Genomic DNA, 27,038 nt, shown 5'->3' on the forward strand with positions numbered 1-27,038 from the left:
TCAAATATTTTGTGAAAAACAGTTTGATTTTATTGGCACAAAAGATGTCAAATGAAAAGAGAACTACATGGATTCAATGTTTACATTCCTTATTGAGTAACAGTACTCTAGTCCTTCCATGCCTTGGCTGTTGATGCCTATGTAAATAATGATTTCAATGGCCAACCAATGACTTCCTCAGTTTTAATTGACTGTTGTGAGATTTGTATCAAATGTTTACGCTAAGACCATCACTCTAAAACTTTAAAAGCGTGATAGTCCCCAAGGCATTTGTATTTATAAAAAAAAAAAAAGGTTGGTTTCATGGATCTAAAGAGCATTTATACAATTTCTTTGTAATGTTATTTCAAGATGTATGTGTTTTTGTATTTGCAATTCATACAAATAAATGTTTATGCTTTACTGAGGTTGAGTACATATTTGTTGTTGTGAGCTTTACTTGTGTGAACCATTAACACTAGAACTGCTGAACTCTTCTTTAGTCTTTCAGTTTTGGTTGAGGAAACAAAAGTCCCAGCTTCAGAATAAGAGTATATTCGCTGCTTCTGGGTAAATGTCTGTCTGGAATGTGACTTGCTAATTCCTGCCATCATTTGGTTCATCCCAGTAATCTGAAAAGCCTCCTGATTTTTTTAATTTTCTTGAATTGTAAATCCCTGTGTAGTCTCCTGACATATTCCATCTTAGAATCACAAAGCGGGGTGGGCATCGGTACTTAGAGCAGCTTTCTGGCCTTCAGCACGTCGAAGGGGAGGGAGTGAGCTCAGTTCCAGGAACAGCTCTTGAGGCTGTCAAACAGGCTCTTCACATGCTGCAGTTGCTCTTTCAACTCCACGGGGGCGCCGTTCTGATCCAGCTTCAGTTTAATCTGCCAGGGAAACACCACACACCCAATTGTTTTCACAAGCAGGGGGGAATAAAAGGCCAGCTCGTGTCCATAAACTTCAGACCTCAGCCAGTAGCAATATGCCACAATGGGGGATTATCATTCCACACAATCTAGGCAAATTTAAACTAAATATTTGGCATAGGAATGGCCAGCTGCCATTGTGGAGCTCAAAACAGTCCATAGATCATTACAAAATGAAGAACTGAAAACAGCCTGACCCACCCCCCCCTACCCCACAGAGAAGTGGTATAGGCTATGCTCTGCCTTGACACTGCAGTAATTTCTCATTTCCCAAGACCTGGGATTTGTGCCAGTCAGCTTTACAGTTACACAGTGATCATATCATGTTGGCCTGAACAACATATTTTTCAAGATGTTTAGTCCTGGTTGAAGTGATTAGACAGTGCTGGGGAAGTGTGAAGGTTATGGGAAAAATCCTGAATGCCAATTAAGGGAAGATTACTAAAGGTGGCAGTGAAAAAGACAGTTTACCTCATTAAAGTACCGCTGCATGTATTTGTAGAGTTCATGGAGGGCAGCAGATTCATTGAATTCGTTTTCATGTTTCTAAAGAAACAAATATACATGTCATGTCCTTAAAGCACAATATCAAAATTAATTAGAAAACAACCACTAGACGGGAGGTACCTTTGACTCCTTATGCAGGAACTCCTTGAACTCAGAGCTGCTGATTGGTGGCTGGTCCCTGACCTGCTTGTAGTAAGCCCTTACTTCCTGCTTGTACTGGGAGATATCTTTGGCATAGAGCAGTTTATTGGTTGGGTCATGCTGGAACAGAGAGAGGGTAGAAGAGTCATGTCAAATATAGATAGGTGTGCTTACATTTGAGCTTCTAGCATTGTCAATGCCAGGTATTCTAAGAGGCCTGCAAGTTATGAGACCAAGTCTGTGGTTTGTATTTTGTTTTACATCTATGGGCTCGATTCAAGGTAGAGCTGTCAAATCCATAGGCAGCTTCTGGCATTATACCTATCGATGCTCGTGCTGAGTGTTTAACTGACATGGTATTTTTCTTTTTTAAACAACTATGGATTGACGTCGGTTAATTTGAATTACATTTTTGTTCGTTCGTTTTTTCTGTGAGCTCAATGCGCAGTTTCTCTAGCGATAAATCAGATCAAGCCTGAACTGTGCGATGTAGTAGGGAGTTGTAGTTTCCAACAAGCCAATATTCTACATACTGCAAAAAAAACCATGGTAATTAACTACACTGACCATAATCCATTGTGCTTCTACTTGGCCTGTCTGTGTAGGGCAAACATAGAAAGGGAGAGAAGAGACAAGCGATGTTGCCTCAAATTCTTTGGGTCACTGAAATTTTAGGTCTTGTGTGAGTGGAAACTTGAAAGGTGTGAGAATTATTTGCAACTTCCGATGCACATTTTTTTGTGAACATTGAGGCTGTATCCTTACAGTTCGACAATAGCCAATAGGCTACTTGAGCATAATGTAGGCCGACCAACAAAGCCAATGGAGCAAATCCCATAACGTTTTCACACGGAAATAGCTTTCGATTTCTATGATATAGCCTTCAGTCTCCTAATATGTGGTGTTCAATGCAGGCCTACATTGCATGAGATTTAAAAAAAAAAAAAAAATTACATTATGAAGGGCTTGACATGAATGATTTTTTATTTGGTCTGTAACACTATGGAACGAATAGAGGACTGTAAATTGTATTGTGTTGTATGTTGCAAGAAACATCTTTGCAAAATAGCATGTATTAATACCATACAGAGAATTAGAATGTAGGCTACCCCTCTGACTATTGGCTTATTTGCATATTCAAGCCTGTCTCAACATACAACACTGCCCCTTTAATTAAGACAAGCTTTTTACCTGACTTGCTTTTCAAAGATGGCTTGAAATGTAGACCACCATTTTTGTGCTCTTGTAAGAAGCGGAATCTCCACATTGCCGACCTATACTTATCTATAACTAGGGTAACAACTCGCAAACTAGCAAAGAATATCAACAAATGTTCACATGAGCGGCTCTGAACTGATCTGAAAAGCACGTTCATTCACTAGCAGGTGATTGAAAGACCCCTAATGGGGTACCCCACCAATAGAATTCTATTGAAAGACCCCTAGTGGGCTACCCACCAATAGAATTCTACTCCGTTGCGCTCTGCCTACAACAAAATCACAGCCTCAAATCTTGCAAAGTTAGATTTGTTTCGTTGCATTGAAAAGGGGCTGATATAATGTTGATTCAATCACAGAAAAACATTGATCTATATAGTGCAAACTAATGGGGTGAACTCAGTGAAGTTCAATCTCTTGCGTCTCTGCGCGGACTGACATTTCTTCTGTGTGGCAGGCCTGGAGGAGGTGCGGGCCGAGCTTGTGCAGTTTAGAGGGAACACTTGAGGTATCTCTACCTGAAAATACATGATCTAAGTGGATCAGTTGAGAGGGAACATTGGAGACAAGACGCTTGAGGTATTTCTACCTGGAAATACAGGATCTAAGTGGATCAGTTGAGAGGGAACATTGGAGACAAGACGCTTGAGGTATCTCTACCTGAAAATACATGATCTAAGTGGATCAGATGAGAGGGAACATTGGAGACAAGACGCTACCTGAAAATACATGATCTAAGTGATTGATAGTTGGTATTCAGCAGTCATAAAGGTATGCCTTATTTACTTTGAAGAACTACTAAAATAGTGATTTTGTCAGACCGCATAGGCAGCAACTCTATAGAGATGAGATGAGATGATGACTTCGAAAGAAATAATGAAGTCATCAAATGTATTAAACGACTGAAATATTGTGAATAAACTATGGTTAATAAGTGTTAAGCAGTAAGGGGCAGTCACTTCCATCATGGGACTTTTAATAATAGTTTTTTTCTGTGTTACAGCATTCAACCCACATAGAGCATTTCATGTTTAAATATATTTGAAATTGAAAACTGATAATCTAATCGAAACTACCTCGAAAAGCACTATTCACTAATGGCCTTGACTCACTGACCAGCAGAGTCCTCAGTAGGCAACCATGCCCAGTAGCCGGCACCTAGGTTCAAACCTACATCCCTGTCCTTAGGGGGCCAGATTCTTGCACCAGAGCCACAAACTCCTTAACATTTATTACACTTCTCTTTGTAAATTTGACAGTTGCAGAAACATACAAGAATTTAGGCTTGAACCTACAACCGCTTGGATGCTAGGCAGGGATTTAACCATTGGACCACATTCTCCTTCACATTCTTCACCCAGCTCTTTGTATATTTGACATAGAGATTTGTGTAAACGTACACAAAAACACAATAAATTATCTTTGAACCTAAAACATCTCAGGTCCAAAGCAGGAATTTAACTTTTTCTACTCTTCGTATAAATGACATTGAGGCTTGTGGAAACGTACACAAACGCACAAGAGATGAGATTTGAACAACCAACCTTTGTGTGTTACATGTCTCCTAGTATTTGATATTGAGATTTGCAGAAATATATACAAAAGCACAAGAGATGAGGTGTGTTAGTCATTATATTCTGCGATGTCTCGGTCATGTCCCCACCTTGCCCAACTGATTCTCAGCCAGGGAGAAGGAGTCCATGAAGGCCTGGGCAATGACGGACAGACAGCCGTCCAGAGGCGGGGTCTTCTCCATGTCGAACACAAACTGGGGGTTCTTCAGGATGTTCACCCAGAACCGCAGGGGCAGGCTGGGAAGGAGCAGGACAGAGGGCCAGTCAAACATTCTATCACTATCCCAATACAGTGAGTAGTGGATTGAGTATGAGTGAGTAAATACAACACATTGATTGGACATGAAGAAAGATATTAAGAAAGATGGATTCTACTATAAACATACTCAAACAGGTGTACCCTCAGGGTCATATTCATTAGGCACCAAATGGAAGAAAACACTGAAAAATGGAGGGACGACTTAAAATGCTCATATTCGTTTTCCATTGCAAAATGTTTTGCTACAGTGTGACCTAATGAGTATTGTTATTTGTATTTTATTAAACCTTTATTTAACTAGGCAAGTAAGTTAAGAACCAATTCTTATTTACAATGACGGCCTACCAAAAGGCCTCCTGTGGGGACGAGGGCTGGGATTACAAATAAAAAATATAGGACAACACACACATCACGACAAGAGAGACAGCACAAATCGACATAAAGTAAGACCTAAGACAACAACATTGCAAGGCAGCAACATAAGACAACACAGCATGGTAGCAACAGGACAACATGGTAGCAACACAATATGGTGGAAGCACAAAACATGGTACAAACATTATTGGGCACGGACAACAGCACAAAGGGCAAGAAGGTAGAGACAACAATACATCACGCAAGGCAGCCACAGCTGTCAATAAGAGTGTGCATGATTGAGTCTTTGAATGAAGAGATTGAGATAAAACTGTCCAGTTTAAGTGTTTGTTGCAGCTCGCTCCACTCGCTAGCTGCAGCAAACTGAAAAGACGAGCGACCCAGGGATGTGTGTGCTTTGGGGGCCTTTAACAGAATGTGACTGGCAGAACGGGTGTTTTATGTGGAGGATGAGGGCTGCAGTAGATATCTCAGATAGGGGGGAGTGAGGCCTAAGAGGGTTTTATAAATAAGCATCAACCAGTGGGTCTAGCGACGGCTATACAGAGATGACCAGTTTACAGAGGAGTATAGAGTGCAGAAATGTGTCCTATAAAGGAGCATTGGTGGCAAATCTGATGGCTGAACGGTAGGGAACATCTAGCTGCTCAAGACCACCCTTACCTGCCGATCTATAAATGATGTATTCATAATCTAGAATGGATAGGATGGTCATCTGAATCAGGGTTAGTTTGGCAGCTGGGGTGAAAGAGGAGCGATTACAATAGAGAAAACCAGGTCTAGATTTAACTTCAGCCTGCAGCTTTGATATGTGCTGAGAGAAGGACAGTGTACCATCTAGCCATACTCCCAAGTACTTCTATGAGGTGACTACCTCAAGCTTCACCTGTGGGAAGAGGGGTATAATTCTTACCAAACCACATGACCTTTGTTTTGGAGGTGTTAAGAACAAGGTTAAGGGTAGAGAAAGCTTGTCAGACACTAAGAAAGCTTTGTTGTAGAGCATTTAACACTAAATACAGGGAGGGGCCAGCTGAGTTTAAGACTGTATCATCTGCATATAAATGGATGAGAGAGCTTCCTACTGCCTGAGCTATGTTGTTGATGTAAATTGAGAAGAGCGTGGGGCCTAGGATTGAGCCTTGGGGTACTCCCTTGGTGACAGGCAGTGGCTAAGACAGAATATTTTCTGACTTTATACTCTGCACTCTTTGAGAGAGAGGAAGTTAGCAAATCAGGCCAAAGACCCCTCAGAGACACCAATACTCATTAGCGGCCCATAAGAATGGAATTGTCTACCGTATCAAAAGCCTAATAGCATCAGAACATTGCTTCGAATCAAGAGCAATGGTGACATCATTGATGACCTTTAAGGTTGCAGTGACACATCCATATGACCCAGATGAACACATACCTGTTGGTTTTCCAGATGTGTAGTACATCCTGGTCACTGATCCTCTTGCTCTCTCCCTGGGCGTCCAGGAAGTCAAAGAAGTACTTGATGGCAGGCGGGGTTTTGAGGTTAGGGGTTCCCCAGATCGTTCTGAACAGGTTTTCCACAAACGAATGCACAGCCACCTGAGAAAGGAGGAAGTGGAGGGCATATGGTCATATATAATGTCCCTTACACTGAAACCGCACTGACAGCTCCAAGCAAGCCACTTTAGTACCTACCTATGTTTTTTTTAAAGCAATGTTCATAAGGGAAATGAGAAAAGGGAACTGTTGCAGTCACTTTATATGCTGGATCTCACATAACTGAAGAATCTAGATTTCCATCTTTCAGTTAACCATTTATCAGAGTGGCAGGTTGAAAGGGGTTGGTTTGACAGGTCAGGATGTAAGTTAACAGTGAGTTTTGCCTTGGTGGAGAGCAGCTTGGTGAGGTACACTTCCTTCAGTTTCAGCTTCTTCCTCTCCGGGTTCTTCTTTTGGTCCTGGTCAATGTCAGGATCAATCTGGGGTCAAAGAGCACCATTAATCAATCATATCAAACGCAAAACAGTGACATCAAATTCAGAGGTCATGTTGGCACTTACCAGATGGAAGTACTTTGTGGAGTAGTTCTGATCGTCTGTGACAAATACACAACAACAGGTCACTATGGATGACTAAATAGCAGACAATTGTGCTAAATAGCTTCCTGGTTTCTGTTCGTGTTTTATATAACCTGAAACAGTTAAGTGGTTTTGCATCTCACTTGTGTGTCACATCTGCCATATAACAACATTAGAAAGATGGGGAGGGTAAATGTGGAGCAAAACATGTCTACTTTAAACTCAACTTTACTGAGGAATGTTTGTTTTGTTGATTATTGTTTTTTCTTTGTGTGTTTCTTGGTGTATTTCTTTTGGGCCCATGCTGCCTTGATTGAGTAATTGTTTGCACCAGGGCTCCCTTGTAAAAGAGACCTTGGTCTCAATGGGACTCCACCCTGACGAAATAAAAGTTTCAATAAACAAATACAATAAATAAAAGATGGACTTTGACAAAGCGAATCGCAAAAGTTACGCTGTGTCCACGTGTGTGGTAGTGTGATGAGCAACCTCAACATCTAAATACTCTCCTGCAACCCGCCTCACCCAATGTAGCGTGGATCTGCTTTTTTTTCTAAAGTATATATATTTACTTTGGATCCGGAACCCCTCAACTGAAGCTAGCCAGCTAACTACCAGCTATCAGTCAGCAAATCATTGCAAGCGGTCTTCAGCTAACCTTTAGCTCGGAAAGCTCTCGCCAGTTCGAACAACGCGACTCTAACCAGAGCATAACGGACCTATTATTTGTATTTTTATTTTTATCCCCGGATTCCCACCGCAAACGTAACATTCTCATCTGGATCTTCACAACTAGCTAACTAGCTAACCGCAACCCCGGATGATTACTCCTGACTAGCGTTTCCATCCACTGAGCTTGAAGCTAGCCCGGCCAGAGCTCCTGTGCTACCACCGAAGCATACTCCTGGGCTACAATATCAGGACCCACGACCGGTCTATCGATGTCACCGCATGAAGAGGCATAAACAGACTCAACCCCTTGCTATCTACTTGTTTGCTAATTCGGCCTGCTAACTGCTAGCTTGCTCAGCCCCTGTCTGCTAACTGCTAGCTTGTTTAGCCCCGGCCTACTAACTGTTAGCTTGTTAGCACAGGCCTGCTAACTGTCTGAATCGCCGCGTCCCCAGCCAGCCCAACCACTCACTGGACCCATATTTACTTTCAATCTCTTTTCGATTTTTAATTCGATTATACCTCCCGGTAACCTGCCTCACCCAATGCGATACGGAATCTGCTGTTATTTTTTATTTTTAGAACACATTCAAGAACCTCCAGAAGCTAACTAGCTACAAGCTATTTAGCCATGGTTAGCCACTGCTAGCGGCTTTACCTTTTGCACCTTCTGCTTCCCTGCCCCATCCACCGCTGCCCCCTGGACACTGATCACCTGGCTACATAGCTGATGTATGCTGGACTGTCCATTAATCACGGTACTCCATTCTGCTTGTTTATGTTGTCTCTGTGTGTAGTTAATCCGACCCTCCCTGCCTAGGCAACGCCATTTTACCTGCTGTTGTTGTGCTAGCTGATTAGCTGTTGTTGTCTCACCTACTGTTTTAGCTAGCTCTCCCAATTCAACACCTGTGATTACTGTATGCTTCCCTATATGTCTCTCTCAAATGTCAATATGCCTTGTATACTGTTGTTCAGGTTAGTTATCATTGTTTTAGTTTACAATGGAGCCCCTAGTTCCACTCCTCATACCCCTGGCACCCCCTTTGTCCCACCTCCCACACATGCGGTGACCTCACTTATTACAACCAGCATGTCCAGAGATGCAACCTCTCTCATCATCACCCAGTGCCTGGGCTTACCTCCGCTGTACCCGCACCCCACCATACCCCTGTCTGCGCATTATGCCCTGAATATATTCTACCACGCCCAGAAATCTGCCCCTTTTATTCTCTGTTCCCACCGCTCTAGGCGACCAGTTTTGATAGCCTTTAGCCGCACCCTCATACTACTCCCCCTCTGTTCCGCGGGTGATGTGGAGGTAAACCCAGGTCCTGCATGTTCCCAGGCACCCTCATTTGTTGACTTCTGTGATCGAAAAAGCCTTGGTTTCATGCATGTCAACATCAGAAGCCTCCTCCCAAAGTTTGATTTTACTCACTGCTTTAGCACACTCTGCTAACCCTGATATCCTTGCCGTGTCTGAATCCTGGCTCAGGAAGGCCACCAAAAACTCTGAAATTTCCATACCCAACTATAAAATTTTTCGTCAAGATAGAACTGCCAAAGGGGGAGGAGTTGCAGTCTACTGCAGAGAGAGCCTGCAAAGTAATGTCATACTTTCCAGGTCCATACCCAAACAGTTCGAACTACTAATCTTAAAAATTACTCTCTCCAGAAATAAGTCTCTCACTGTTGCCGCCTGCTACCGACCTCCCTCAGCTCCCAGCTGTGCCCTGGACACCATTTGTGAATTGATCGCCCCCCCATCTAGCTTCAGAGTTTGTTCTGTTAGGTGACCTAAACTGGGATATGCTTAACACCCCGGCAGTCCTACAATCTAAGCTAGATGCCATCAATCTCACACAAATCATCAAGGAACCTACCAGATACAACCCTAAATCTCTAAACAAGGGCACCCTCATAGACGTCATCCTGACCAACTGGCCCTCCAAATACACCTCCGCCGTCTTCAACCAGGATCTCAGCGATCACTGCCTCATTGCCTGTATCCGCTACGGAGCCGCAGTCAAACGACCACCCCTCATCACAGTCAAACGCTCCCTAAAACACTTCTGTGAGCAGGCCTTTCTAATCGACCTGGCCCGGGTATCCTGGAAGGACATTGACCTCATCCCGTCAGTTGAGGATGCCTGGTTATTCATTAAAAGTAACTTCCTCACCATTTTAGATAAGCATGCTCTGTTCAAAAAATGCAGAACTAAGAACAGATATAGCCCTTGGTTCACTCCAGACCTGACTGCCCTCGACCAGCACAAAAACATCCTGTGGCGGACTGCAATAGCATCGAATAGTCCCCATGATATGCAACTGTTCAGGGAAGTCAGGAACCAATACACTCAGTCAGTCAGGAAAGCTAAGGCCAGTTTCTTCAGGCAGAAATTTGCATCCTGTAGCTCCAACTCCAAAAAGTTCTGGGACACTGTGAAGTCCATGGAGAACAAGAGCACCTCCTCCCGGCTGCCCACTGCACTGAGGCTAGGTAACACGGTCACCACCGATAAATCCATGATTATCAACAAGCATTTCTCAATGGCTGGCCATGCCTTCCGCTTGGCTACTCCAACCTCGGCCAACAGATCCGCCCCCCCCCCCCCGCAGCTACTCGCCCAAGCCTCTCCAGGTTCTCCTTTACCCAAATCCAGATAGCAGATGTTCTGAAAGAGCTGCAAAACCTGGACCCGTACAAATCAGCTGGGCTTGACAATCTGGACCCTCTATTTCTGAAACTATCCGCCGCCATTGTCGCAACCCCTATTACCAGCCTGTTCAACCTCTCTTTCATATCGTCTGAGATCCAAGGATTGCAAAGCTGCCGCAGTCATCCCCCTCTTCAAAGGGGGAGACACCCTGCCCTGCCTATCTAAGGTCTTCAAAAGCCAAGTCAACAAACAGGTCACTGACCATCTCGAATCACACCGTACCTTCTCCGCTGTGCAATCAGGTTTCCGAGCCGGTCACGGGTGCACCTCAGCCACGCTCAAGGTGCTAAACGATATCATAACGGCCATCGATAAAAGACAGTACTGTGCAGCTGTCTTCATCGATCTTGCCAAGGCTTTCGACTCTGTCAATCACCATATTCTTATCGGTAGACTCAGTAGCCTTGGTTTCTCTGATGACTGCCTTGCCTGGTTCACCAACTACTTTGCAGACAGAGTGCAGTGTGTCAAATCGGAGGGCATGCTGTCCGGTCCTCTGGCAGTCTCTATGGGGGTGCCACAGGTTTCAATTCTCGGGCCGACTCTTTTCTCTGTATATATCAATGATGTTGCTCTTGCTGCAGGCGATTCCCTGATCCACCTCTACGCAGACGACACCATTCTATATACTTCCGGCCCGTCCTTGGACACTGTGCTATCCAACCTCCAAACAAGCTTCAATGCCATACAACACTCCTTCCGTGGCCTCCAACTGCTCTTAAACGCTAGTAAAACCAAATGTATGCTTTTCAACCGTTCGCTGCCTGCACCTGCACGCCTGACTAGTATCACCACCCTGGATGGTTCCGACCTTGAATATGTGGACATCTATAAGTACCTAGGTGTCTGGCTTGACTGTAAACTCTCCCTCCAGACTCATATCAAACATCTCCAATCGAAAATCAAACCCAGAATCGTCTTTCTATTCCGCAACAAAGCCTCCTTCACTCATGCCGCCAAACTTACCCTAGTAAAACTGACTATCCTACCGATCCTCGACTTCGGCGACGTCATCTACAAAATAGCTTCCAACACTCTACTCAGCAAACTGGATGCAGTTTATCACAGTGCCATCCGTTTTGTCACTAAAGCACCTTATACCACCCACCACTGCGACTTGTATGCTCTAGTCGGCTGGCCCTCGCTCCATATTCGTCGCCAGACCCACTGGCTCCAGGTCATCTACAAGTCCATGCTAGGTAAAGCCCCGCCTTATCTCAGTTCACTGGTCACGGTGGCAACACCCACCCGTAGCACGCGCTCCAGCAGGTGTATCTCACTGATCATCCCTAAAGCCAACACCTCATTTGGCCGCCTTTCGTTCCAGTTTTCTGCTGCCTGTGACTGGAACAAATTGCAGAAATCGCTGAAGTTGGAGACTTTTATCTCCCTCACCAATTTCAAACATCTGCTATCTGAGCAGCTAACCGATCGCTGCAGCTGTACATAGTCTTATCGGTAAATAGCCCACCCAATTATACCTACCTCATCTCCATACTGTTTTTATTTATTTACTTTTCTGCTCTTTTGCACATCAATATCTCTACCTGTACATGACCATCTGATCATTTATCACTCCAGTGTTAATCTGCAAAATTGTAATTATTTGCCTACCTCCTCATGCCTTTTGCACACAATGTATATAGACCCTTTTTTTCTACTGTGTTATTGACTTGTTTATTGTTTACTCAATGTGTAACTCTGTGTTGTCTGTTCACACTGCTATGCTTTATCTTGGCCAGGTCGCAGTTGCAAATGAGAACTTGTTCTCAACTAGCCTACCTGGTTAAATAAAGGTGAAATAAAAAATAAAAAATAAATAAATTAACTATGAGCATGCGTTTGTGTGTGTGTGAATACTGTTCGTGTGTACTCTGTGTGTAGTGTACTCTAGGCATCCCCCCCTCACACACACACACATGCGTTTGTGTGTGTGTGAATACTGTTCGCGTGTACTCTGTGTGTAGTGTACTCTAGGCATCCCCCTCACACACACACACACACACACACACACACACACACACACACACACACACACACACACACACACACTAATTTCCTGTATAATACAGTGTGAGGCGAAGTGTACAAGATCCACATCTCTAGGAGCTATGGAGGCATATTGTACTGTAGCATGGCAATCTCTGTTGACACCCTTACCTTTCAGGCTGCTCTGAGGACTCAGACTGGGATGGGTCTTAGAGAGCACTTTGATGGACGCTCCATCCGGTACCTGTAGACACACACTGAGTTAGAAGGTCGATAAATGCTTGCTGAGTTACAAGCTTCTCAACCAGCTGGTAGACCTAATATACAGTAATGTTCTACAGTGAGACTAATAAAGAGTACAGGAGTTCTAATCTCTTTGTGGTCTGGTTTGGCCTTGTGACACAGGCAGCTCAGTCCTACCAGCCAGGCTGCCTTGAATGGAGCTAATACTGCTTGTTAGTAGCCTTAAAAACCAGGCTGCAGAATGAGAGCAGCAGAGCAGTACACTGTACTTAGTACTCTGTGTCACGCCCTGACCTTAGAGAGCCTTTTTATGCCTCTATTTGGTTTGGTCTGGGTGTGATTTGGGGTGGGCATTCTATGTTTTTGTTTTTCTATGATTTTTTATTTCTATGGTTTGGCCGGGTATGGTTCTCAATCAGGGACATCTGTCTATCGTTGTCTCTGATTGGGAACCATACTTAGGTAGCGCTTTTCCCTCCTTTCTGTGTGGGAAGTTGTCGTTGTTTGTGGCACATAGCCCTTAAGCTTCAAGATTTTTTTTTTTGGGGGGGGGGGTATTGTTTTTGTAGGCGTCATCCTAATAAAAAGGAATATGTACGCTCACCACGCTGCACCTTGGTCTTTTTCCAGCATTGGCCGTGACACTCTGATTCAATGTCAAGGATGTTCTAGGCTAGTGAAACCCTCTACTTATAAGATACCTGACAAATTTGTGCATGTGGTTTGGTGACATTAAGCAACAATTTGACAACCCAATCCGTCTAGTTATTACAACTACTCAGGACTAGATTGAATCCGGATCGCGGAAGATCTGCGTTATAGCACGATTGAAATGGAAAGGTATTTTCCTATTGAGCCGACATATGCAGGGTTTAAAGTGAATGCAGTCTCCGCAGACAAGGGAACGTTGCCTTTAAATTCCAATCGCGCAGTTCTTCAGCGGTACTGATGGAATCCAGGCATTAGCCATTGAGTAATACTACAGCTGGCAGTGATTGGAACTTTAATCTGAATTGTTTTAAGTTTAGGCCTTCAACTACATGTAAAAAATATATACAGTATATATTCTCTGTCCTAGATGGTGATTTGAGATGTAGAGAGAAATATTGAACGTGAGATTAGGTTTATTTCCTGTAGTGTTCTCTAACCTTGTAGTGCTTGAGTGTGTTGAGCATGGTCACTTCTCCTAGAACCCCTGAGCTGGCATCCACCTCCTTCAGTGGGACAAACCTTCCATCCTTCTCATACTCTGCAGAGTTCAAGAAACAGAGAGAGAGAAGTCATTCCTTTGAAAGAATGTATAATCGATCAAGATGTTTCATTTGCTTTTAGAGTCATAATTCACTCATCACTCTTCCATTCTCTCCGAATGTCTTGGACACGTGAGGTACTACAACTGACCGATGTGCATCTGTCGGAGAGGGGTGTTGTAGGGGAAGCCAAACTTGGTCTTGAAGGCCAGGAGGATCTTCTCCTTGACCTGCTCCACCGTGTCACAGTCCAGAGCACTGACATCCAGAGGCTCACTGACCTCTCCGTCTGTTCCCACAGCAAACAGCACCTGTAGCCTCTGGGGTGGAGGGTGGAGGGTGCGGTCAGACAGACACACGTACATCATGATGTAGGCTACTTGCATGAGGTTTGGGTTAGAAAATTAAATGTGAGATGAGAGATATATTCATCAGTGTGTGGCTAACCACTGAAGCTAACCTTCATTCCCACTATCTTTCTACTTGGGCCAGGAAAACCACACAGTTAGCTAAAGCTTTAAAAAGCCACATGTCTGTGTATATCACTTGATGGACTTAAATAACACTTATACACTATAGGGATAACATTTCTCTGTTATAAGAAACCACTGAGCAACTGTCTCAGCAGGATTACCATATGGCTCAACCTGTGCTTATAAAGACTACAGTTTGCGTCCATTTTGGCTCTGATTCATTTACTTCTAGAATCGTTTCTTTAATTTAAAAGGGTTCATCTTTCGAGTCTGAGAGATAAACTGAGAAATGTGCCAAAGCGGAGGCCATATCTACTAATAACTTCCTAAAACAGCAATAGTTTCCCCAGTCAACATCGCATGTGAGGATCTTTGTGAGGGTAACATCACTTTCAACCCATCTACTTTTGCCCCAGCATACTGAGATATGTTTTCTAACAGACTAGCTCCTCTAACCACAACTTTTCTGGTAACAAACAAAACATAAAGGAGGAACTGCCAACTACCTCTCTCGCTATGCCCTAGATCCAGGAAGGGTGCGTTCGTGTGTGTGTGTGTGTGTGTGTGTGTGTGTGTGTGTGTGTGTGTGTGTGTGTGTGTGTGTGTGTGTGTGTGTGTGTGTGTGTGTGTGTGTGTGTGTGTGTGTGTGTGTGTGTGTGGCATTGTGTGTGTACCATTGGGCTGAAGTCCTGAGCCTGCCACAGTAACCAGTCTTCGTTAAGTGTGTAAAGAGCCTTTTCTGTGACTGAGTCCACTGGGCCTTTAGACATCTGCTGGGTCAGGGCACACACCAGCAGGAAAAGGGGCTGGCCCACGCTCTCCTGTTGGGACACAACACACACAGCTCAGTTAAACACACACAAACCGGTATTCACATCTACAATTAGGTATGACTCATTAACATGCACTCGTATGAAAAGTTACAAAATCAGACACTCATTTACATAGACACTCAAACACACGTGGAAATGTGTGAGAGAAAAATAAAAATGTACTGTGAGCTAACCATAATGACATGAAGGCTAATAAATACATACAATATGAATGAATAAGGCTTTGATAGAAGTAGCAAGAAAATAATAAATATAGACTGATATAGATAGACGGATGGACCCCGGGGAAGCCGCAGAGGCAAACCGACCGACCCCGATGAAGCCTTAGAGGCAGACCGACCGACCCCGATGAAGCCTTAGAGGCAGACCGACCGACCCCGATGAAGCCTTAGAGGCAGACCGACCGACCCCGACGAAGCCGTAGAGGCAGACCGACCGACCCCGACGAAGCCGTAGAGGCAGACCGACCGACCCCGATGAAGCCTTAGAGGCAGACCGACCGACCCCGACGAAGCCGTAGAGGCAGACCGACCGACCCCGACGAAGCCGTAGAGGCAGACCGACCGACCCCGACGAAGCCGTAGAGGCAGACCGACCGACCCTGAGGAAGCCATAGAGACAGACGGACTGAACCTGACGAAGCCGTAGAGGCAGACCGACCGACCCCGACGAAGCCGTAGAGGCAGACCGACCGACCCCGACGAAGCCGTAGAGGCAGACCGACCGACCCTGAGGAAGCCATAGAGACAGACGGACTGAACCTGAGGAAGCCGTAGAGACAGACGGACTGACCCTGAGGAAGCCGTAGAGACAGACGGACTGAACCTGAGGAAGCCGTAGAGACAGACGGACTGACCCTGAGGAAGCCGTAGAGACAGACGGACTGACCCTGAGGAAGCCGTAGAGACAGACGGACTGACCCTGAGGAAGCCGTAGAGACAGACGGACTGACCCTGAGGAAGCCGTAGAGGCAGACGGACTGACCCTGAGGAAGCCGTAGAGACAGACGGACTGAACCTGAGGAAGCCGTAGAGACAGAGGACTGACCCTGAGGGAGCCGTAGAGGCAGACGGACTGACCCTGAGGAAGCCGTAGAGACAGACAGACTGACCCTAAGGAAGCCGTAGAGTCAGACGGACTGAACCTGAGGAAGCCGTAGAGACAGACGGACTGACCCTGAGGAAGCCGTAGAGACAGACGGACTGACCCTGAGGAAGCCGTAGAGACAGACGGACTGAACCTGAGGAAGCCGTAGAGACAGACGGACTGACCCTGAGGAAGCCGTAGAGACAGACGGACTGACCCTGAGGAAGCCGTAGAGGCAGACGGACTGACCCTGAGGAAGCCGTAGAGACAGACAGACTGACCCTGAGGAAGCCGTAGAGACAGACGGACTGACCCTGAGGAAGCCGTAGAGACAGACGGACTGACCCTGAGGAAGCCGTAGAGACAGACAGACTGACCCTAAGGAAGCCGTAGAGTCAGACGGACTGAACCTGAGGAAGCCGTAGAGACAGACGGACTGACCCTGAGGAAGCCGTAGAGACAGACGGACTGACCCTGAGGAAGCCGTAGAGACAGACAGACTGACCCTGAGGAAGCCGTAGAGACAGACAGACTGACCCTGAGGAAGCCGTAGAGACAGACAGACTGACCCTGAGGAAGCCGTAGAGGCAGACGGACTGACCCTAAGGAAGCCGTAGAGACAGACAGACTGACCCTGAGGAAGCCGTAGAGGCAGACGGACTGAATCTGAGGAAGCCGTAGAGACAGACAGACTGACCCTGAGGAAGCCGTAGAGACAGATGGACATCCAGTTGGTGAGCAGCTTCTCTACGATGGACTCGGTGCGTCGCAGCATGAGTTTGGGCTGGGAGTTACTGGGCTTCTCCATCAGAGCCCTGAGTAGTTCCTCCATCACCTGGGTCAGGTAGGGCAGGTCACCGTGGAGGGACACGGTCAGCAGGGAGGCCACCGCACACCTTGTAGGACACAACATACCTCAGACTTATGACATCTCTATTACCTGCTCTAGACGCCAACCTGCTCATCCATAATGACTTAAATGACACCTAAACCATTTCTACTGTACTATATACAGTACATTAACCTTATCTGTCGTATATCCTATACCCAAACCAGCTAAGTGACACTTGGCCTAAATTGTGTCCTGTCCTTACTGACTCACTTCTCCTTGACGTTGAAGTTCTTCTGCTCCTCCAGAACGTGGACGAAGGAGGTGAGGAACACCTGATCCCGGATCAGTCTGGACAGGGCCTGACAGCTCTCGTCTGGCTGCACCTTCACCGCGTCCTGACCACAGGACAGATGTTAGCCACTTATGGAAATCTATTACGTCCTCCGTTTCCCTTCCAGTCATTGATAAAGTCACGTTATTTTCAATCAGACGAGCAGATTTCACACACGGTTCAAATCAAATCTCACCTGGCCAATGTCTTTGATACAGGAGGTCATCACAGGTCCACCCTAATAGAAACAATAGGACAAACTATGAACATTAAAACACAACCTATCTGTCCATTTAATACAACATGTTTTATCTTAAAGCAGACTGTATTAGGTATACTGCATTGACTCTGTTCTGTGCTCTGCTCCTACGTACGTCAGGGAAGAAGATCCTGGAAGCAAAGTGCTTGTAGTCCAAGAAAGGGATGGCTCCAACGTTCTCAATTAATTCACACTTTTCCGTCTGCATATCCACAAATCCTAGAGAACAGAAGTGTAAGTAAAGGTGTTTATTTTTGGTGTAACTATACCGTATGAACCCTATGTGTGAATTGCATGTGGGTGGTAGTCATGGGCCTTGGTGCATCGATGAGTATGAGTGTGTGTTTGCCTGTCTGTGTGTGATTTAAGAAAATAAATCAAGGTCGGTGTGTCCACGACGACTGACCTTGTCTGATGTCATTTCTGATGTCACACTCCAGCTGATCCAGCTGCTTGTTCATTTGTGCCGCCATTTTCCTCTGTTTATTGTAGGAATACAACACCGCACCTGATCAGGACAGGACAAGAGATTTATTCACACACACACCACCATACCTAAACCTATTCAACCAAACCAGGTCAGACCTCATTTTAGAACCCAGAACCAAATCTTGTGTGCCAGCTACTTGATTGGATATTTACAGTCTGTCGTGAGACACTGAGTCAAGTTGATGAAGGTGAATACTTACCCACAATGACCACAATGATGATGGGTATAAGCACAAGGATGATTAGCAGTGAAGGTGCAGCTTGTTTTGGCAAAAGTATTTTGGTGAAGTTTCCAACTCTTATCTGAAAAACAAGCACATCATGATGCATGTTGACTGTAAAATACTATTTCCAAGGACAGTTCTGATTCGGAGTTTCCAAGAGCAATTAACAGCCTTTTTGGATTTATCTGAATAAGAGGTTTACCCTCAGTGAATTGATGTTAAAGTTGGGAGTGTTCTTTATCTCACAGATGACAGAGTCAGTCTCGTTGCTCGTCTCGATGGTGTCCATGACACACTCTACATCCTGGTTCTCCTCCTGAACACCAAACACTAAGATCTCTTCTGTGGTGATGTTCAACTTGTCAGCCCTTTTCTGAAATAAAAATAGAAATGGAATGTGTGTGTATGAATGAATGAGAAAGAGAGAGGGAGTGTGCTACCAAAATACACATGTGTGTGTATCCATGCCTCCATGCATGTGCATGTGTGTATACCTCAATGGTGACACGCACGTCATTTCCTGTCTTGATTGCGGTGTAGCTGGTGAATTCTGGGTCGGGATGGTAGGTGAGCTGTGATGAGCAGGCCAGTGTCTGATTGGCCACTCTCAGAGACACAGTGGAGGTGACTGGCTGGTTAATGTGTTCAAAGGGAGGTGTGTGGTACCACAGAGTCTAAAAACACCAACAACATGAATTAGACTACCTCAGATACTGAGGCCCCCATGACTGATTTCTGTGTTGTGTGAAGGTGAAAGTTTGGTGAGGTGTGTGTATATTAGGTTCATGTTAGGTTGCTGACTGGTTAGGTGAGTGGGTAAAGACATGACGCTTAGTCAAGAAATCAATTAAACCAGTCTGTTAAGATGCCTACCCCAGAGCTGTATTTGGTTTGGATGGTCTGAGGGGCGTGGTCATGAACAACCCCCTCCACAAACTTCAGATGGGACCCTTGGACCTTGATTTTCCTCTTCCCACTGCAGGACACATACAAAATCAACCAATCAGAGGAGGGTTGTTGGTCACGCCTAGCGTGCTGATGGGAATAGTAGTCATGTCCCATCAGCATTATTTAAATAAGCCAGAGAAAGAAAAAAAAGTTGTAACACAAAACAAAGCATTTGACAGAATAAATTAAGTAAAACTAGCTAACCAAGCATGAAGAATCTGCTTTAGAGAGCTACCAAAAGCAAAAAGGGAAGCCAGTGCTGAGCAGCTGAGAGAAAGAGGGAAATGAAACATAACACTGTTGCATGAAGCAACTTCTGGGAAGCGGCCCACTTTCTTTCCCCATCAGACAACATAATGGCCAGTAGCCATATGTGGAAACGAGTCACAGGAATGTTTCTTAACCTCTGTATAGCTTGTGTGTGTGTGTGTGTGTATATATATAACAATTCTGATCATATGTGCGTACCCATGTGGGTGTGTTTGTGTGTGTTTTTACCTAGCCCAGGTAGTGCTTGGTGTTAGCCCAGTGCAGGACGGTGAGGACCCATAGGTGACAGTGGCCTTGCCAAGACAGCGACCGTCTGGCAGCACGGCACACACACTGACAGAACCTTTGTCTCCACTGGGGATGTGGAACGTCAGACTGGACCCAGTGTGGTTCCACACTGGAGACCTGACCATGTGATACACACACTACACAGGTTAGATACACACTTTACAAAAACACAGTGGTAAGTTATTGGGTTTTCATGAATGAATTGATCACCAGTGAAAAACCCCCATCTAAATCATTGTTTAAAAGCATTGATTTAAATAATCCACGTTTTATGTATCTCAAAAAATTATGTTTGCATGATTAGAAAACAAATCATATTCAACCGATTGTCCACTTTGACTCACTCCTTGAGACAGCAGTTCATGTGCCATTGGGTGCGAACCTTGGTCACATGATCCAGGTTCTCTCCATTCATCAAGGCATGGTTTCTCCCATGGAAGGACAGAACACTGGGCTCTATGGAAAAGATCACTGGCTCCTAACAAACAAACAGACACAGAGACAGACACAGACAATATTTCTGATAAAGACTAAATATAAACTAAATATGTGTTTGTGGCTGTAGGCTTGGTCTTTAGTTTTGGTAATTAATGATGAGTGACAAAGTTAGAGGCATAAATATCATACCCCCCAAAAATGCTTAACCTCCCCTTTTATTGTAATGGTGAGAGGTTAGCATGTCTTGGGGGTATGATATTTGTGCATCTGTAACTTTCTCACTCATCATTTTTCCCGATTCATTCAGTATTATCTGTAATCATAGTAGAATCCACATTAAAGTAGAAGTGTTTAGAAACATTCTATTCCTATTTACAATAAAAGTGACTCCGAAATTACACAATACATTATTTACGATTAATTTCAATTGGGCCCAAAAACTGTCTGAAACAACCAAAACAAACAGAAAATATGGGACCAAAATACTAAACGTTTGACAACTTTAATACACATACAGGTAAGTGAATTTGTCCCAATACTTTTGGTCCCCTAAAATGGTGGGACTATGTACAAAAAGTGCTGTAGTTTCTAAATGGTTCACCCGATATGGATGAAAATACCCTCAAATTAAAGCTGATAGTCTGCACTTTAACTTCATAGTCATTGTATCATTTTAAATCCAAAGTGCAGAGCCAAAACAACAAAAAATGTGTCACTGTCCCAATACTTTGGAGTTCACTGTATGTAATTATGATGGATGGTTTGAAATCTACTACTACTGCCCCGAGGCAAAGTCATGTGATCCATGATCCCCACTGCAAGAGGTATGATGACTTAACTCAGAGACAAAGGCTCTATTCACAAACATTTTCTTACTATATATATATATAACCTTTTTGATTCGTCTGGTTGAGATAAAATCTCTATTTTACAGGTGATCTAAATGTAGGATGCAAATCTACAAAAGATGCCCAGATCTATGAATATTGCTCTGTCTAACTGAATATAGTATCTTGGCATTGGTAGACATCCATTTGAGTGTCTTCATTTTGCCCTCAATCTTAGCTTTCGAGAGCGAGTGTGAGAGAGTGAGGTTTGATAAGGCCAAAGGAACTTTATGACACTTTGCAAACACCAAACCCTATAAGGAACAAACACTTCCTTCACCACCAAACACACACAGCTATATTCATCACATCTAATTCAGGTGAGGAGCATGATAACAAAGTAATCCCATTAAAACATCTCACATACAGACACTATAATGAATCTTTCGGGGTTATTAAATTTCAGATGTTAACACTGTTTTAGATGTTGAAATAAGTTACTGTACGTATGTATGTATGTATGTATGTATGTATGTATGTATGTATGTATGTATGTATGTATGTATGTATGTATGTATGTATGTATGTATGTACAGTAAGTAGCTTACGACACACGTGTGAACACATATTTGTTTTGGTAGTGTATAGGTTGTAGTGACCATATACAAGAAAGCTTTGTCCTTGTCACATAACAGATGTCCTAAGCTATTTGATAGGTACTTTGCATGAAATGACTGTGCCGGCAATGTCACCGTGAAAATCTCAGACCACTTCCAAGTCCACTCTGTGTCACATGCAGACACACACGCACACTTGCGCACAAAACCCCCCACATACATACAAACTTAGTTCCCTGTTCTGAGATCAAACTTCCCTATAAGGGACATAAGATCCACTGAGAGATGCTGATGAAGAGGAAAAGGCTGTGATCAGCAGGATGGACTTACAGAGTAGTTCAAACCTGACTGGCTGAGTCTGCACACATCCTGGGGAAGGAGGTGGGAGAGGATTGATGAACAAGATACAGGAACACACATGGTGAAGAAGTTGCGAGATGAACACCCTCAAAGATAGTGTGTGTGTGTGTGTGTGTGTGTGTGTGTGTGTGTGTGTGTGTGTGTGTGTGTGTGTGTGTGTGTGTGTGTGTGTGTGTGTGTGTGTGTGTGTGTGTGTGTGTGTGTGTGTGTGTGTGTGTGTGTGTGTGTGTGTGTGTGTGAGAGAGAGAGAGAGAGATACCTGTATGGGGTCTGAGTTAGCAGACCTGGTTGTCCAGGAGCAGACATCATTAATCCAGCTACATCCAGCTGTCATGCACTGAGAACACCTGAGAGACACAGAGATAGGAATAAGAATACTACACTGAGTTTAATCATAAACATGTGTACCATCTGTTACTCAAGCAAAATGTGGACTAACAAATCTATAACAAGTGTGTAACACAATCTGCTCAACATATCATTTAAAAGATGTATTTAGAGTAAATATTTAAGTAGGTCTAAACAAGTAGGTTGAAACATAGCTATATCAAGGTGCTGAGGCGTAGCATGACAAATCTGGGATTTCTGACTGACAGGGCAGAGGTAGGTGGTCCAGTGATGTCTGAACAGTTTGTGAGCATCAGTTTCTCAGCAAGATTCTGCTTCCCCACTCTTATCTTCACTGTGACATTCAAACCTATGTGGGAGAACACAGGGAAACAATCTCTAAGCAAGATGCTCCATTTTGTCAATGGGAAATCTACAGGAGAGTTAGAAGGTGAAAGGTTACCTTCAGCAGGAAGCTGGTCGCTGGAGAACAGGCAGGAGCATTGCGGAAAAGCTGGAGCGGGGCTTGTCCTGTCACACAGATTACCTCTTCTATTGAAAAAGTTACAGGTGAAGGTGAGACTTCCTGTCTCATTCACATTCAGGTGGACCTTGACAGTGAGTGTGATCCTCTCTCCACTGCTGCTCTTCTCCACCTGGTAAGAGACCATGTTCTGTTGTTGGGAGTCCTCAGAGATGGAGATCCAGGCTGAAGGTTGAAGGCAGTCACCCTGAAACGAACATCTAGATCACATCACATAGAGGGGTCAGGCTGAGCAGGTTTAGGGTGACACAGATAAACAGGACAAGTTTGGAGTCATTTAGAAATGTAATGTTGTTTTTAAAGAAAAGCAATTTTTTGTTCCATTAAAATAACATCAAATTGATCAGAAATACAGTGTAGACATTGTTAATGTCGTAAATGATTATTGTAGCTGGAAACGTCTGTTTTTTAAAACAAAAACCACCAGTCTGAACACCAACAGTGAAGAGGTGACTCCGGGATGCTGGCCTTCAAGGCAGAGTTGCAAAGAAAAAGCCATATCTCAGACTGGCCAATAAAAAATAAAGATTAAGATGGGCAAAAGAACACATACACTGGACAGAGGAACTCTGCCTAGATGGCCAGCATCCCGGAGTCACCTCTTCACTGTTGACGTTGAGACTGGTGTTTTGCGGGTACTATTTAATGAAGCTGCCAGTTGAGAACTTGTGAGGCACCTATTTCTCAAACTAGACACTAATGTACTTGTCCTCTTGCTCAGTTGTGCACCGGGGCCTCCCACTCCTCTTTCTATTCTGGTTAGGGCCAGTTTGCGCTGTCCTGTGAAGTGAGTAGTACACAGCGTTGTACGAGATCTTCAGTTTCTTGTCAATTTCTCACATGGAATAGCCTTCATTTCTCAGAACAAGAATAGACTGATGAGTTTCAGAAGAAAGGTCTTTGTTTCTGGCCATCTTGAGCCTGTAATCGAACCCACAAATGCTGTAGCTCCAGATACTCAACTAGTCTAAAGAAGGCCAGTTTTTTTGCTTCTTTAATCAGAACAACAGTTTTCAGCTGTGCTAACATAATTGCAAAAGGGTTTTCTAATCAATTAGCCTTTTAAAATGATGAACATGGATTAGCTAACACAACGTGCCATTGGAACACAGGAGGGATGGTTGCTAATAATGGACCTCTGTACGCCTATGTAGATATTCCATAAAAAAATCTGCCGTTTCCAGCTACATTAGTCATTTACAACATTAACAATGTCTACACTGTATTTCTGATCAATTTGATGTTATTTTAATGGACAAAAAAATGGCTTTTCTTTCAAAAACAAGGACATTTCTAAGTGACCCCAAACTTTTGAACGGCAGTGTATATTCACAGGACATTTCATCTATAGCGCCACGTTTATTTTATGAAGCTCTGGGTGATAGAGGAAATGCCCTTTGTTCTACCACTCTGAATTTGTAAAAATCAAGATCATATGATATTAAAAAACCTGGGCCGAGGAATGTCATTAACACAGACAAACCAACTGTCCTCATTGAATTACATTGAAATGACTGCCACTGTTGATCTTCACAACAAGAATTAAAAAGTAAATTTTAGAAAAGAAAATGTGACATAATTAAGAAATCTCTATATAGCGTAAATTGTAGAAGTGTGTAGTTGTGGTTCTTGTGACTGACCTTGACTCACACCAGCCACAGAAGGGGTCCTGAGCAGACCAACAGTCCTTCAGACTCTTGTGTTCACTGCACTGAGCCACAGGCACACGTACCATCTACAACAAACACACAATATTATGTCCTGGGTCCTATTTCAGAATGCTTGTACTGTTTAATATTTATCTCTGTGTACAGTAGAACTTACCTGGTTCCTCAGTGCCATGTACACATGTTTGCGGTCCACTGGATCCAGGTGCATCTTGGGAAACACACGGCGGTCGTCATCTGAATTGTAGAGCACTCTGGGACAGGCAGGTTTGTAGGCCTTGTCTACAGCAAGCTGACATGGGACAGAGAGTGACACTTTAATAACATCTCTCTGTAGATTGACACATAACACTAACAAACCACAATACATAACATTGCCCTCGGAAATCCCCTATACTGCAGCTGTAAATATCAGTTGACCGCACACATTCTCTCTGTCAAGAGTATGAATTTGGTGATGATGATACATGATAGATTAACAATCACTGATGTGTAGTGGTGACCAAACCCCTGTCTGGTTTGTTAGAGTGTACTGCATGGAGGTGATATTTCTGTTAGAAACATGCAGGGGATTTGGCTGGATTATTAAAGCTTTCCAGGGACAACACTGCATAAAGGAGACTATTGTGCCTAATAAAGTTACTGTGGGGTTTCTCCAGGTGAATTTAGACCTCGGGGGGGGGGGGGGGAATGCTGTTATTCTGTTGTATGAGTATCTGTGTGTTCAAGGGAGAAATAAGGACACGAGAAGGGTGTTATGAGGCCAGTGTGTGTGTGTGTGTGTGTGTGTGTGTGTGTGTGTGTGTGTGTGTGTGTGTGTGTGTGTGTGTGTGTGTTGAGTTCTCATAACTGTGTTCCACAGACCTTGATGAGTTGTCCGTCTCCTGTCCCAATGAAGAACACCAGCCAGGAGTTGTGTCTCACTGCCAACACTGATGTCATGGAGCTGTATTTAAACACCACCGCCTCTGGATGCAGGTCCTGGGTGGTACTCGTTGGCAATGCCTGGAACAGCATACATATCAGTGTTAAAGACAATCTCAACACATTTGCTAAGACATTAGGGTAACGATAATGATAGCGTCTTTGCTATGGTGTTGGTTATAAACCATTCATAAAAGCATCATCATCTCACCAACCTCTGCACAGCCATTATAGCAGAAGTCTGGGTCATTGTATTTGAGTTGAGGCCCTGTAGAGCTGATGTTATAGATGGCCAGCACGGTGTTGATGGGGTCGCTTGTGTTACCAGCTGTGAACACACCTGCCCAGAGCACCTGCCCATGGAGCCCACCAGAACCTTGAATCACAGAGGAAGACAGGAGCTCCCGCCGCTCCGTGTTTCCACAGCATTTGAGTGTCGCACCTTGGAAGGACCTCAAAGTAGTTGTTTTACTGTTCTCGCTCTTGAACAAAATAACTCGAACTTGACGCCCTTGGGGAACGTTCGAGAACACGTAGATGTGTGAATTACTCTGAAAGCCGTCCACAAACTGAAACTTCTCCTTTTGTCTGGCGTCAATATACGGAGTCGTACTCTCATCTGCTTCAGAAAAGATTCCCCCACGCTGTCCATCTAGTGTATTCCGTAGGCCAAGCAACTGATCTGAATTCGCACACGCTTTACGCACACGGCTCTGCAGCTTTCCAGTCATAATGTAGGAGTTCGTCCCGACATCAACAATAAAGCCAATGGTTGAATCTCCAGGGTCCAATGAACCCACTTCAATATTCTCCGAATGCACAGATTTCGAGATTTCGTTGAGATCCAATATTTCACAGTAACCGCATTTTGTGGTTCCACAGGTGATCAAGGTCTTATTTTTGATGAATGGCAGTAAAATGTTTACCTTAAATTGATACGTTTCGTCGGAAGGGGGTACTTCTTTGTTAGGATAAACTACATTCGGAGTATCCCTCTTTATAACTTTGGTAAAATCATGGTTCAGCTGGTAGAGGCGGTCATCCGTAACGACGTATACGGAGCGGTCACTAATGGCAAAGTCGCGGACGTCTCCATCAAATGTGAGATTCTCCTGGCCCCAACCCCAGTCCACACAGGCGATGAGAACCCCCCAAAAAACAGCCTTCATCTCGTATATCATGTAGTCAGTCAAGCCTGAGAGAGTGCATGGTAAACTCCGTTCTGCGCCTCTGATGCCACTGTCCTACTGTGCCGAAGGCCAATAAAAGGGATTGCGTAAAAGCGCACAGTGGATGGATGCTGCAACGATGTGTTAACTTTAGGTCTTTCAATTTAGTAGAGGCGGTTATGTATTGAGACTCAGATTTCCGTGTTTAACTCTCT

General features: G+C 44.3%; 1 protein-coding gene across 1 annotated transcript; it reads right to left on the reverse strand.

Moving 5' to 3' along the window:
- Positions 1–7: 7 nt before the first annotated feature.
- On the reverse strand, positions 8–27,038 carry LOC135515925 (plexin-C1-like). Its single transcript, XM_064939793.1, has 30 exons — positions 25,870–27,038; positions 25,595–25,735; positions 24,888–25,022; positions 24,704–24,798; positions 22,983–23,263; positions 22,787–22,889; positions 22,452–22,539; positions 22,163–22,201; positions 20,295–20,428; positions 19,891–20,067; positions 19,318–19,420; positions 18,939–19,118; positions 18,647–18,817; positions 18,421–18,523; positions 18,138–18,239; positions 17,847–17,950; positions 17,669–17,710; positions 17,412–17,536; positions 17,007–17,205; positions 15,065–15,211; positions 14,069–14,237; positions 13,816–13,916; positions 12,596–12,668; positions 7,023–7,057; positions 6,846–6,941; positions 6,398–6,561; positions 4,439–4,586; positions 1,538–1,678; positions 1,382–1,456; positions 8–868 (listed from the first exon to the last, which is right to left on the reverse strand). Exons 1-30 carry the CDS (start codon positions 26,833–26,835, stop codon positions 764–766), a joined length of 4,542 nt encoding a protein of 1,513 aa, XP_064795865.1. The 5' UTR covers positions 26,836–27,038; the 3' UTR covers positions 8–763.

This window comes from Oncorhynchus masou, chromosome 27 (assembly GCF_036934945.1).
Source record: "Oncorhynchus masou masou isolate Uvic2021 chromosome 27, UVic_Omas_1.1, whole genome shotgun sequence".
NCBI lineage: Eukaryota > Metazoa > Chordata > Actinopteri > Salmoniformes > Salmonidae > Oncorhynchus > Oncorhynchus masou.